The sequence below is a fragment of the Dendrobates tinctorius genome, unplaced genomic scaffold, assembly GCF_039654945.1.
Source record: "Dendrobates tinctorius isolate UK_male_01 unplaced genomic scaffold, ASM3965494v1 ptg000056l, whole genome shotgun sequence".
Lineage (NCBI taxonomy): Eukaryota > Metazoa > Chordata > Amphibia > Anura > Dendrobatidae > Dendrobates > Dendrobates tinctorius.
Window position 1 is genome coordinate 5201114 of NW_027361724.1, and position 14911 is coordinate 5216024.

Below are 14911 nucleotides of genomic sequence, written 5' to 3' on the forward strand. Positions count from 1 at the left end.
GCCTCCATTCTCAACGCTGCGCAGTCATTACACTATGGCCGCCTCCATTCTCAACGCTGCGCAGTCATTACACTATGGCCTCCTCCATTCTCACCACTCCGCAGTCATTACACTATGGCCGCCTCCATTCTCAACGCTGCGCAGTCATTACACTATGGCCGCCTCCATTCTCACCGCTCTAAGGTCATTACACAATGGCCGCCTCCATTCTCACCGCTCCATGGTCATTACACTATGGCCGCCTCCATTCTCATCGCTGCACAGTCATTACACTATGGCCGCCTCCATTCTCACCGCTCTGCGGTCATTACACTATGGCCACCTCCATTCTCAACGCTGCGCAGTCATTACACTATGGCCTCCTCCATTCTCACCACTCCGCAGTCATTACACTATGGCCGCCTCCATTCTCAACGCTGCGCAGTCATTACACTATGGCCGCCTCCATTCTCACCGCTCCGCAGTCATTACACAATGGCCGCCTCCATTCTCACCGCTCCATGGTCATTACACAATGGCCGCCTCCATTCTCACCGCTGCACAGTCATTACACTATGGCCGCCTCCATTCTCACCGCTCTGCGGTCATTACACTATGGCCACCTCCATTCTCACCGCTCCGCAGTCATTACACTATGGCCGCCTCCATTCTCACCGCTCTGCAGTCATTACACTATGGCCACCTCCATTCTCACCGCTCCTGTTATTACACTATGGCCGCCTCCATTCTCACTGCTCTGCAGTTATTACACTATGGCCGCCTCCATTCTCACCGCTCCGCAGTCATTACACTATGGCCGCCTCCATTCTCACCGCTCCAAGGTCATTACACAAAGGCCGCCTCCATTCTCACCGGTCCATGGTCATTACACTATGGCCGCCTCCATTCTCACCACTCCATGGTCATTACACTATGGCCGCCTCCATTCTCACCGCTCCATGGTCATTACACTATGGCCGCCTCCATTCTCACCGCTCCGCAGTCATCACACTATGGACGGCTCTATTCTCACCGGCCCGTGGTCTATTACACTATGGCCGCCTCCATTCTCACCGCTGTGCAGTCATTACACTATGGCCGCCTCCATTCTCACCGCTGTGCAGTCATTACACTATGGCCGCCTCCATTCCCACCGCTCCACGGTCATTACACTATGGCCGCCTCCATACTTACCGCTCCGCAGTCATTACACTATGGCCGTCTCCATACTTACCGCTCCGCAGTCATTACACTATGGCCACCTCCAATCTCACCGCTCTCATCTCACGATTTCCCTTTTGTTTCTTTCCTTCTTTATAGGCCGAAGAAAGATCTCAAGACGGAGATTTGGCTTTTGTTAAAGAACCGGCCGAAAAAGTCCTGTATGTGCTGGAAGGTCCGGCCCGCTCCCCGGAACACCCGGTAAGGATCAATACTGAACCCGTCTCTTACTCCACTGGGGATGAGAACGTTCCCATGATGACGCCTGGTTGTCCAGTGACACTCGGGCGTCTGTAGGTGCAGGGTCAGTCCTTCTGATTTATGGATTCAGGAATCAGTGGAAGGTTCCACATCTTATTCTATATCTTCTATCTATCAGGAGACACCACAAGGCGATGACAAAGACGGGGAAAATGTCCCCCCGGAATCCCCGGACACTAATATGATTCAGCCGGGGCCGAGCAGCGATCTGACCACAGGTGAGCCAATCACACGACCGTCTACCGGAAATATCTGGATATTCTACAGGATAAGGAGAACGAAACATTTACTCTTTCCCCTCTGTGTGATGGGAACTGGGAGGCCATGTCACGTGTGGAGCAGTGGGAGGACTGGAATGGGCAGTTTATGGCCTCCAATGTGTTGGTCAGGAGAAATGGGAGGTAGAATTCATATGCAAAGTAGGATGAAAGTGCCCTAGGGGCGTGGGACAGAGGAGTCCGAGTGCAGGGACACGCCCCAGTGCACTTCCAGGCTAATTTGCATTTTCCAGCTCTGCTTCATCTCCCTTCCCATCACTCACATGTGCAGCGAGGGTGGGGGGCTCCTCATGTAGTGATCGGGGTCCTCCATCACAGACAGCACATTTCTCTATGGCTGCGCGGCCCGTCCCCTTACTCAGAGCCCCCCATATAACCAGGATGAATCCCACCTACAGACGTCTCGTCATTCCTCCCTGATGGCGCTGGATTATGTCTGTGGATTAATGGCGTCTGATACATTTTATCTCTGTTGTAGAAACCCCTGAGCTGCCGGATCCTGAGAGTGTGATCTGTGAGATCCCGGAGATCCACGAGCCTGCCACTGTAAGTATAATAGAGGGAGATGTCTGTACGTCACTGATCCTGGGGGTGAATGACCCATCCAGGATTATCCCCATGTAACCAAGGGCCGTCTCTATTCTGGGGGAGACAATAGCAGTTATATTATAGGGAATCTGTCAGCAGGTATTTACTCCACATCAGAGAGCAGCACGATGTAGAGGCAGAGACCCTGATTCAAGCGATGTGTCCATTACCTTACAATATATTCTTTGCTGCAAATCTGGCAGTGCTCTGAACACTGAGCCCTGTATAATCCCGCCCACACCAGTGATTGGCTGCGTCTTGTGTATAACCCCGCCCACACCAGTGATTGGCAGTAACCTATATATAACCCCGCCCACAACAGTGATTGGCAGCTTCCTATGTACACTGTTTATAGGCAGAAAGCTGCCAATAATTGGTGGGGACGGGGTTACTCAGAGCAGCAGGACTACAGGGCACGAGAGAGAAAGTCCTGTACTGATAATCTCCTGCTGATAACACAATGATTGTAGTGATCACAAGCAGACTTTGTTCCCATGATGGCGCCTGATTGTCCGGTGACACTCGGGAGTCTGTAGGTGCAGGGTCAGTCCTTCTGATTTATGGATTCAGGGATCAGTGGAAAGTTCCACATCTTATTCTATATGTTCTATCTATCAGGAGACACCAGAAGGCGGCGACAAAGATGGGGAAAATGTCCCCCCGGAATCCCCGGACACTAATACGAGTCAGCCGGGGCCGAGCAGCGATCTAACCACAGGTGAGCCGATCACACGACCATCTACCGGAAATATCCGGATATTATACAGGATATGCAGAACGTCACATTTACTCTTTCCCCTCTGTGTGATGGGAACCGGGCGGCCATGTTACATGTGGAGCAGTGGGAGGACTGGAGCGGACGGCTTAGGGCCTCCAATGTGCCGCTCAGGAGAAATGGGAGTTAGAAGTCATGAAAAGCAGTGTGGAAGTGCACTGGGGGCGTGTCACAGAGGAGTCCGAGTGCAGGGACACGCCCCAGTGCACTTCCAGGCTAAGTTGCATTTTACGGCTCTGCTCCAGCTCTCTTCCCATCACTCACATGTGCAGCGAGGGTGGGGGGCTCCTCATGTAGTGATCGGGGTCCTCCATCACTGACAGCACATTTCGCGGCCCGTCCCCCTACTCAGAGCCCCCATATAACCAGGATTAATCCCACCTACAGACGTCTCGTCATTCCTCCCTGATGGCGCTGGATTATGTCTGTGGGATTAATGGCGTCTGAACATTTTATCTCTATTGTAGAAAACCCTGAGCTGCCGGATCCTGAGAATGTGAACTGTGAGATCCCGAAGATCCACGAGCCTGCCACTGTAAGTATAATAGAGGGAGATGTCTGTGCCTCACTGATCCTGGGGGTGAATGACCCGTCCAGGATTATCCCCATGTAACCAGGGGATGTCTCTATTCTGGGCAAGATAATATCAGTTATTTTAAAGGGAATCTGTCAGCAGGTATTTACTCTACATCTGAGAGCAGCACGATGTAAAGGCAGAGATCCTGATTCCAGCCATGTGTCCATTTCCTTACACAATATTGTCTGCTGCAGATCTGGCAGTACTCTGAACGCTGAGCTCTGTATAGTCCCGCCCACACCACTGATTGGCTGCTTCTTGTGTATAACCCTGCCCACGCCAATAATTGGCAGCTTTCTGTGAATAACCCCGCCCACAACAGTGATTGGCAGTATCCTACATATAACCCCGACCTCAACAGACACTGGCAGCTTCCTATGTACACTGTTTATATGCAGAAACCTGCCAATCATTGGAGGGGGCGGGGTTACTCAGAGAAGCAGGACTACAGGGCACGAGAGAGAAAGTCCTGTACTGATAATCTCAGGCTAATAAAACACTGATTGTAGTGATCACAAGCAGACTTTGTTCCCATGATGGCGCCTGATTGTCCGGTGACACTCGGGCGTCTGTAGGTGCAGGGTCAGTCCTTCTGATTTATGGATTCAGGGATCAGTGGAAGGTTCCACATCTTATTCTATATGTTCTATCTATCAGGAGACACCAGAAGGCGACGACAAAGATGGGGAAAATGTCCCCCCGGAATCCCCGGACACTAATACGAGTCAGCCGGGGCCGAGCAGCGATCTGACCACAGGTGAGCCGATCACACGACCGTCTACCGGAAATATCCGGATATTATACAGGATAGGCAGAACGTCACATTTACTCTTTCCCCTCTGTGTGATGGGAACCGGGCGGCCATGTTACATGTGGAGCAGTGGGAGGACTGGAGCGGACGGTTTATGGCCTCCAATGTGCCGCTCAGGAGAAATGGGAGTTAGAAGTCATATGTAAAGTAAGATGGAAGTGCCCTGGGGGAGTGTGATAGAGGAGTCCGAGTGCAGGGACACGCCCCAGTGCACTTCCAGGCTAATTTGCATTTTTCTGCTCTGCTCCAGCTCTCTTCCCATCACTCACATGTGCAGCGAGGGTGGGGGGCTCCTCATGTAGTGATCGCTGTCCTCCATCACAGACAGCACATTTCTCTATGGCTGCACGGCCCGTCCCCATACTCAGAGCCCCCATATTACCAGGATTAATCCCACTTACAGACGTCTCGTCATTCCTCCCTGATGGCGCTGGATTATGTCTGTGAGATTAATGGCGTCGGAACATTTTATCTCTATTGTAGAAACCCCTGAGCTGCCGGATCCTGAGAGTGTGATCTGTGAGATCCCGAAGATCCACGAGCCTGCCACTGTAAGTATCATAGAGGGAGATGTCTGTGCGTCACTGATCATGAGGGTGAATGACCCGTCCAGGATTATCCCCATGTAACCAGGGGACGTCTCTATTCTGGGCAAGATAATAGCAGTTATTTTAAAGGGAATCTGTCAGCAGGTCCACATCAGAGAGCAGCACGATGTAGAGGCAGTGACCCTGATTCCAGCCATGTGTCCATTACCTTACACTATATTGTCTGCTGCAGATCTGGCAGTGCTCTGAACGCTGAGCCCTTTATAGTCCCGCCCACACCACTGATTGGCTGCTTCTTGTGTATAACCTTGCCCACGCCAATGATTGGCAGCTTTCTGTGAATAACCCCACCCACACCAGTGATTGGCAGTATCCTACATATAATCCTGACCACAGCAGAGACTGGCAGCTTCCTATGTACACTGTTTATATGCAGAAACCTGCCAATCATTGGAGGGGGCGGGGTTACTCAGAGAAGCAGGACTATAGGGCACGAGAGAGAAAGTCCTGTACTGATAATCTCCTGCTGATAACACAATGATTGTAGTGATCACAAGCAGACTTTGTTCCCATGATGGCGCCTGATTGTCCGGTGACACTCGGGCGTCTGTAGGTGCAGGGTCAGTCTTTCTGATTTATGGATTCAAGGATCAGTGGAAGGTTCCACATCTTATTCTATATGTTCTATCTATCAGGAGACACCAGAAGGCGGCGACAAAGATGGGGAAAATGTCCCCCCGGAATCCCCGGACCCAAATACGAGTCAGCCGGGGCCGAGCAGCAATCTGACCACAGGTGAGCCGATCACACGACCGTCTACCGGAAATATCCGGATATTATACAGGACAGGGAGAACGTCACATTTACTCTTTCCCCTCTGTGTGATGGGAACCGGGTGGCCATGTTACATGTGGAGCAGTGGGGGGACTGGAGCGGATGGTTTATGGCCTCCAATGTGCCGCTCAGGAGTGCCCTGGGGGTGTGTGATAGAGGAGTCCGAGTGCAGGGACACGCCCCAGTGCACTTCCAGGCTAATTTGCATTTTCCGGCTCTGCTCCAGCTCTCTTCCCATCACTCACATGTGCAGCGAGAGTGGGGGGCTCCTCATGTAGTGATCGCTGTCGTCCATCACAGACAGCACATTTCTCTATGGCTGCGCGGCCCGTCCCCATACTCAGAGCCCCCATATATCCAGGATTAATCCCACCTACAGACGTCTCGTCATTCCTCCCTGATGGCGCTGGATTATGTCTGTGAGATTAATGGCGTCTGAACATTTTATCTCTATTGTAGAAACCCCTGAGCTGCCGGATCCTGAGAGTGTGATCTGTGAGATCCCGAAGATCCACGAGCCTGCCACTGTAAGTATAATAGAGGGAGATGTCTGTACGTCACTGATCATGAGGGTGAATGACCCGTCCAGGATTATCCCCATGTAACCAGGGGACGTCTCTATTCTGGGCAAGATAATAGCAGTTATTTTAAAGGGAATCTGTCAGCAGGTCCACATCAGAGAGCAGCACGATGTAGAGGCAGTGACCCTGATTCCAGCCATGTGTCCATTACCTTACACTATATTGTCTGCTGCAGATCTGGCAGTGCTCTGAACGCTGAGCCCTTTATAGTCCCGCCCACACCACTGATTGGCTGCTTCTTGTGTATAACCTTGCCCACGCCAATGATTGGCAGCTTTCTGTGAATAACCCCACCCACACCAGTGATTGGCAGTATCCTACATATAATCCTGACCACAGCAGAGACTGGCAGCTTCCTATGTACACTGTTTATATGCAGAAACCTGCCAATCATTGGAGGGGGCGGGGTTACTCAGAGAAGCAGGACTATAGGGCACGAGAGAGAAAGTCCTGTACTGATAATCTCCTGCTGATAACACAATGATTGTAGTGATCACAAGCAGACTTTGTTCCCATGATGGCGCCTGATTGTCCGGTGACACTCGGGCGTCTGTAGGTGCAGGGTCAGTCTTTCTGATTTATGGATTCAAGGATCAGTGGAAGGTTCCACATCTTATTCTATATGTTCTATCTATCAGGAGACACCAGAAGGCGGCGACAAAGATGGGGAAAATGTCCCCCCGGAATCCCCGGACCCAAATACGAGTCAGCCGGGGCCGAGCAGCAATCTGACCACAGGTGAGCCGATCACACGACCGTCTACCGGAAATATCCGGATATTATACAGGACAGGGAGAACGTCACATTTACTCTTTCCCCTCTGTGTGATGGGAACCGGGTGGCCATGTTACATGTGGAGCAGTGGGGGGACTGGAGCGGATGGTTTATGGCCTCCAATGTGCCGCTCAGGAGTGCCCTGGGGGTGTGTGATAGAGGAGTCCGAGTGCAGGGACACGCCCCAGTGCACTTCCAGGCTAATTTGCATTTTCCGGCTCTGCTCCAGCTCTCTTCCCATCACTCACATGTGCAGCGAGAGTGGGGGGCTCCTCATGTAGTGATCGCTGTCGTTCATCACAGACAGCACATTTCTCTATGGCTGCGCGGCCCGTCCCCATACTCAGAGCCCCCATATATCTAGGATTAATCCCACCAACAGACGTCTCGTCATTCCTCCCTGATGGCGCTGGATTATGTCTGTGAGATTAATGGCGTCTGAACATTTTATCTCTATTGTAGAAACCCCTGAGCTGCCGGATCCTGAGAGTGTGATCTGTGAGATCCCGAAGATCCACGAGCCTGCCACTGTAAGTATAATAGAGGGAGATGTCTGTACGTCACTGATCCTGGGGGTGAATGACCCGTCCAGGATTATCCCCATGTAACCAGGGGACGTCTCTATTCTGGGCGAGATAATAGCTGTTATATTATAGGGAATCTGTCAGCAGGTATTTACTCCACCTCTGAGAGCAGCATGATGTAGAGGCAGAGACCCTGAGTCCAGCCATGTGTCCATTACCTTACACTATATTCTCTGCTGCAAATCTGGCAGTGCTCTGAACGCTGAGTCCTGTATAACCCCACCCACACCAGTGTGTATAACCCCGCCCACACCACTGATTGGCTGCGTCCTGTGTATAATCCCGCCCACACCAGTGATTGGGTGCTTCCTGTGTATAATCCGCCCACACCAATGATTGGCTGCCTCCTGTGTGTTGCCCTCCCCACACCAGTGATTGGCAGTTTTCTGTGTATAACCCCGCCCACACCAGTGATTGGCAGTATCCTATATATAACCCCGCCCACACCAGTGATTGACAGCTTCTTATGTACACCGTTTATAGGCAGAAAGCTGCCAATCATTGGTGGTGGTGGGGTTACTCAGAGAAACAGAACTACAGGGCAAGAGAGAGATAACCCTGTACTGATAATCTCCTATTGATAAAACACTGATTGTAGTGATCACAAGCAGCCGTTGTTCCCATGACGGCACCTGATTGTCCGGTGACACTCGGGCATCTGTAGGTGCAATGTCAGTCCTTCTGATTTATGGATTCAGGGATCAGTGGACGGTACCATATCTTATTCTATATCTTCTATCTATCAGGAGACACCAGAAGGCGACAAAAAAGATGGGGAAAATGTCCCCCCGGAATCCCCGGACACTAATACGAGTCAGCCGGGGCCGAGCAGCAAACTGACCACAGGTGAGCCGATCACACGACCGTCTACCGGAAATATCCGGATATTATACATGATAGGGAGAACGTCACATTTACTCTTTCCCCTCTGTGTGAAGGGAACCGGGCGGCCAGCTCACACGTGGAGCAGTGGGAGGACTGGAGCGATCGGGAGAAATGGGAGGTAGAAGTCATATGCAAAGCAGGATGAAACTGTCCTGGGGGTCGTGGCAGGAGTACGAGTGCAGGGACACGCCCCAGTGCACTTCCAGGCTAATTTGCATTTTCCTGCTCTGCTCCAGCTCTCTTCCCATCACTTACATGTGCAGCGAGGGTGGGGGGCTCCTCATGTAGTGATCGGTGTCCTACATCACTGACAGCAAATTTCTCTATGGCTGCGCGGCCCGTCCCCATACTCAGAGCCCCCATATAACCAGAATTAATCCCACATACAGACGTCTCGTCATTCCTCCCTGATGTCGCTGTATTATGTCTGTGGGATTAATGGTGTCTGATACATTTTATGTCTATTGCAGAAACCACTGAGCTGCCGGATCCTGAGAGTGTGATCTGTGAGATCCCGGAGATCCACGAGCCTGCCACTGTAAGTATCATAGAGGGAGATATATGTGCATCACTGATCCTGGGGTTGAATGACCCGTTCAGGATTATGCCCATGTAACCAGGGGCCAACTCTATTCTGGGGGAGATAATAGCAGTTATATTATAGGGAATCTGTCAGCAGGTATTTACTCCACATCTGAGAGCAGCATGATGTAGAGGCAGAGACCCTGATTCCAGCAATGTGTCCATTACCTTACACTATATTCTCTGCTGCAGGTCTGGCAGTGTTCTGAATGCTGAGCCCTGTATAATCCCGCCCACACCAGTGTGTATAACCCCACCCACACCAGTGATTGGCTGCTTCCTGTGTCTGACCCTACCCACACCAGTGATTGGCAGCTTCCTATGTACAGTTTATAGGCAGATAGCTGCCAGTCATTGGTGGGGGCGCGGTTACTCAGAGCAGCAGGACTATAGGGCACAAGACAGATAGTCCTGTACTGATAATCACCTGCTGATAAAACACTGATTGTAGTGATCACAAAAAGTCGTTGTTCCCATGATGGCGCCTGGTTGTCTGGTGACACTCAGGCGTCTCTAGGTGTAGGGTCAGTCCTTCTGATTTATGGATTCGGGGATCAGTAGAAGTTTCCACATCTTATTTTATATCTTCTATCTATCAGGAGACACAAGAAGGCGACGACAAAGATGGGGAAAATGTCCCCCCGGAATCCCCGGACACTAATACGAGTCAGTCGGGGCTGAACAGCGATCTGACCACAGGTGAGCCGATCACACGACCGTCTACTGGAAATATCCGGATATTCTTCTGGACAGGGAGAATGTCACATTTACTCTTTCCCCTCTGTGTGATGGGAACCGGGCGGCCATGTCACATGTGGAACAGTGGGAGGACTGGAGCGGACGATTTATGGCCTCAAATGTGCAAGTCAAGAGAAATGGGAGTTAGAAGTCATATGCAAAGCAGGATAGAAGTGCCCTAGGGGCGTGGCAGAAGAGTCTGAGTGCAGGGACATGCCCCACTGCACTTCCAGGCTAATTTGCATATTCTGACTCTGCTCCAGCTCTCTTCCCATCACTCACATGTGCAGCGAGGGTGGGGGGCTCCTCATGTAGTGATCGGGGTCCTCCATCACTGACAGCACATTTGTCTAAGGCTGCGCTGCCCGTCCCCATACTCAGAGCCCCCATATAACCAGGATTAATCCCACCTACAGACGTCTCGTCATTCCTCCCTGATGTCGCTGGATTATGTCTGTGGGATTAATGGTGTCTGATACATTTTATCTCTATTGTAGAAACCCCTGAGCTGCCGGATCCTGAGAGTGTGATCTGTGATATCCCGGAGATCCACAAGCCTGCCACTGTAAGTATCATAGAGAGAGATGTCTGTGCGTCACTGATCCTGGGGGTGAATGACCCGTCCAGGATTATCCCCATGTAACCAGGGGCCGTCTCTATTCTGGGCGAGATAATAGCAGTTATATTATAGGGAATCTGTCAGCAGGTATTTACTCCACATCTGAGAGCAGCATGATGTAGAGGCAGAGACCCTGAGTCCAGCCATGTGTCCATTACCTTACACTATATTCGCTGCTGCAAATCTGGCAGTGCTCTGAACGCAGAGCCCTGTATAATCCCACTCACACCAGTGTGTATAACCCCGCCCACACCAGTGATTAGCTGCGTCCTGTGTCTAACCCCACCCACACTAGAGATTGGTAGCTCCCTATGTAAAATCCCACCCACACTCGTAGACGAATCACATGGAAAGGTATTTTCAGCAATTCACTGCCCAGAGTATTAGTCCCACGCTATCCTTAGCAGCCTCTCGTCCTAGGCCTGCTACTTCGTTCACTGCGGTTCACACACTAACTGACTGTCACTTCATGGACTTGCCAATAGCTCTCAGTTCTCCCTCCCAATCTGGATCGGCCACTACAGTTAACCCTGTCTCAGCTAGCTGTAGCCCCAGTGGGTATCATCCATTTATCACACACATGAACAACAAATACATTTAACCCTTGGAGTGTCAGGAAGCAATCCATCAGCCCCACCACTGCTACACCTACATCGGATCAGTGCAAATCAGCTGAGACATGATGTAGTACGAGACGTTTCTGCATCTGGAGCTTTTCTCCAGCAGCTTCTAGATCTTAACCTCATTTCTGCTTCTTCTATTATAGAACTTGATGGAATCATTGATCCCGGCGAGAAAGCCGCATATGAGCGACTTCGAGACATCCAAACTGATCAGCGGCGGATGTTTTGGGTGAGATTTTTGTTGGCATTATCCACATTTCTCAGGGTTCCCTATGACAAGGCTTCCGCCTCTGTGCTCTGCCATACAGTGTTATCATAGGGACATGATCTGAGTCCACATCACTGTCTTGTCCAAGGACTTCTATAGCTGGATTTTTATAGGGCTCATTATTAACCATGGATTCTTCTTCTCTCCAGGGCTGCCTACTTAGTGCAGCACAAACACTCACAGCAGATCTTCACTATGAAGAAAATGGCGAAGAAGAACCTGGAAACTGAAGAAGATGTGGACGCGGCCTTTCTGGAGAGGGACATCATGACCTTCGCTGATTGTCCCTTTGTGGCCTCCATCCTCTGCTCCTTCCCTACTAGATCTCACCTGTGTATGGTCATGGAGTATGTCGGAGGTAGGACATGTACATATATTATATTCAGCCTATGTCTGCGGACATCTTATCATGACTCATATTGTTAGGACTTGTCCACGAGGATGGTTGCATCCCCACCCAGCATTTACTGTAGATATTAAGGAAAGTCATTGATGTGTGATGTCCCTGTATGTCCGCACTGAGCTCGTCTGTATCTCCAGCTGTAGACCAGTTGTGGCATCACTGTATATGGACGACATTTCACCGTGACCTCAGACCAATATTCTGTGCACTATATATGCATTATATCTGTATATATTCTCTCCTGCTCCGATGTCTCAGCTCACTTCTCATGATACATCTTGGTGATCTGCTCTATAAACCCCTCACCGCTCATATTTCCTTTCTTCTATAGGTGGAGACTGTGCGTCCCTTCTAAGAACCAGGGGCCATTTATCTATCCCCTTGGCCCGCTTGTACTTTGCAGAAACAGTTCTTGCAGTGGAATACCTGCACAGCTATGGTGTGGTGCACCGAAACCTGAAACCGCAGAAGTAAGTGCCCCCTATAGTGTAATAAAGAGGGGAGTTATTATTTATGATCACACGATCTGTGAGCCTAAAACCTTCTTCTCTTTCACAGCCTCCTGATTACAACTGCTGGGCACATTAAAGTCACTGATTTTGGGCTTTCAAAAATTGGTATCATGATACCAAAAACCAACACCTATAAGCAATCAGCGAAGGACATCTCCAGAGAGTTCAAGGACCGTGAGGTTAGCATCACTTACTGGAACTTAGCTTGTTCTTTACATATCTCACCACTATTGTCTCTTCTCTACGTTCTTCATTTCTGGAGAACTTCTCCACTTCTATTTGATATTCTGTCACTGTGTATTTAATGGTGAGAACTTGTCTTAATAATGAGTTTCATCACCTCTCATCTGGATATTCTGTTGGTTTCTAGAATTGTGGTACCCTGCATTACATGGCCCCAGAGGTCATCATGAAGAAAGACTACGGAAGACCTGTTGACTGGTGGTCAATGGGTATCATCCTCCATGAATTTCTGGTGGGATCTTTACCATTTGATGTGGATTTCATAACTGAGCTTAAAAGATTGATTGTCATGGGTAAGTAGAATGATCCGATTTTTGCTTTGACTGGTTACATTGGTTATTTCCTTTGCTGCACCTTACAGTCCAATACAAACGTTTTATTTTCTGTAACTTTCTATATAACAGCAAAAATACCTTGGAATCACAAACGCCATCCACCCCGTAAGGCTAAGAACCTCATCACTGAGCTGCTCCAAAAAAATCCTGAGCAAAGACTTGGGACAGGTAACAGATATAATAGTATTAATATTTACTTATTACACTGAGGACAAATCGTTCATGTCCATGAGGGTCAGCACTTCTCTTTCTGCTCGCCTATTTCTAGTTCTCCATACTGTGACTTTCTTTCTATTTCCTTCATGTTGGCTCAGTTACGTCATTAGTTCAGATTAGGATAAACTGTTCAGATATTCAGCAGTTTCTGACAATGTCCTCATCAATTTTTTTTTTTTTTCCAGGTGGAGCATTTGAGATTAAGGATCATCCATTCGTGAAAAAATTAGATTTTGACAATCTTCTAAATCAGAAGCCAATGTATATTCCTCATCTTTTGTCAGATGTGGACACCAGACTCTTTATCAGTAAGTAGAAGGAGACATCATCTAGACTAAGTTGTTGTTTGTCTCGTCTTCCTTAATATGTGACATCCGGTTCGGGGATGAATTGTGACTGTGCTATATCCAAAACCTCTCGTAACATTTCATTACCTATGTCTTGTAGATCACGCTACTAGAGACATGCCTATGGTCTCAGAGAATGAAGAGGACACAAGTGAGGACAAGGACCTTGACTTCCAAAATTTTACGTCATCCTCTGGAAGGCTTTCTAAAGTGAATATATGACCAATAAATCCAGAATATGTAAAAAAAAGACATCTCAAAGTAAAAAAAAGTTTTTCATATCTTATTTTTTCCCTTATTTAGCTTTGCACCATCGCTACCATCACGATGAACAATGAGAATTCAAAGTCCCATCCAGAGTGTACCCAAGCATCAAATATTGAGATAACAAATTCTGCAATAAATCCCAATGCAGAGCAAGAAAGCCAAGAAAATGTAAAAAAGGGGAAAAGAAGAAGAGGTGAGATTGGGAATCATGTCCATGTTGTGTGATGTCGGTCAGTGAGAAGAATTCATGTGTCATCTGTCAGTGATGGGATTATCACATGTATGATGGTTGGTGATGATCCCTGACCTCTGTGTGATGAGATTCCTCAGCTGTCTGGCCACTGTGACCCCACAGAAGTATCATGTTGTATGGAGTCCCATCACTTACATTGCATTTACTTCTATTCTCATAGGTTCCATCTTCCGCCGGATCTTATCATCCTGCCGGCGTGGATTATCCAGGGCTGCCAGCGTGCTTACATGTTGTTGCCGCTCCCCTACAGACATCTAAAAGACGGGAAACCTCCACATCCAGCGCCCTGAAGTCCAGCAGATACACCATCACTGTTGGAGAAGTATAGAAGGACCTTCATCATCTAGCAGTGTCCTTTTGTCACATCTCTACCTGGACATGTATAGCCTCTGTCACCAGGCTCCGCGGTATCCATACTGGACATCTATGGCCTCTAACCAGGCTCCGCGGTATCCATACTGATCACCTGGTATCTGACCCCGGCTGTCTATCAGACTATGATTTCGTCTATTGATTCAGTTCCTGGTTTTCTCCCTCCATTATCATTTTATCCTATTATTAATAAAGAAAATATTCATTAAACTTTACTCTGCATTTTGTCAATTGATAAAAATAATATATTAACACTTCTGTTATAAAAAGCAAATATACGCAGACAATATGTATCCATATTTATATATATTGTATGTATATACTGTACATATGCTGTGACGACACAGCATTTAATCTTAGTTATGCCAGACTTGTCTTTCTTCAGTCGGTCAAGAGACATAGACTATTGTTCGTACGAGTCAGAATGTTGACTCTTG

General features: G+C 48.9%; 1 protein-coding gene across 1 annotated transcript; it reads left to right on the forward strand.

Moving 5' to 3' along the window:
• The first annotated feature begins 2824 nt into the window (after window positions 1-2824).
• Window positions 2825-14689, forward strand: LOC141091848 (microtubule-associated serine/threonine-protein kinase 4-like). Its single transcript, XM_073577602.1, has 17 exons — window positions 2825-2842; window positions 2946-3045; window positions 3570-3637; window positions 8558-8657; window positions 8750-8814; window positions 9878-9977; window positions 10514-10581; window positions 11402-11487; window positions 11676-11884; window positions 12261-12399; window positions 12488-12620; window positions 12812-12977; window positions 13089-13187; window positions 13421-13543; window positions 13683-13792; window positions 13886-14042; window positions 14263-14689. Exons 1-17 carry the CDS (start codon window positions 2825-2827, stop codon window positions 14358-14360), a joined length of 1839 nt encoding a protein of 612 aa, XP_073433703.1. The 3' UTR covers window positions 14361-14689.
• The last annotated feature ends 222 nt before the right edge of the window (window positions 14690-14911 follow it).

Excerpts from the sequence above, each read along its gene's own strand:
- LOC141091848 (XM_073577602.1), top strand. Across the intron at positions 3,638-8,557 it reads AGATCCACGAGCCTGCCACT|GAGACACCAGAAGGCGACAA; the intron begins GTAAGTATAATA and ends TCTATCTATCAG. Across the intron at positions 8,658-8,749 it reads GAGCAGCAAACTGACCACAG|GGAACCGGGCGGCCAGCTCA; the intron begins GTGAGCCGATCA and ends CTCTGTGTGAAG.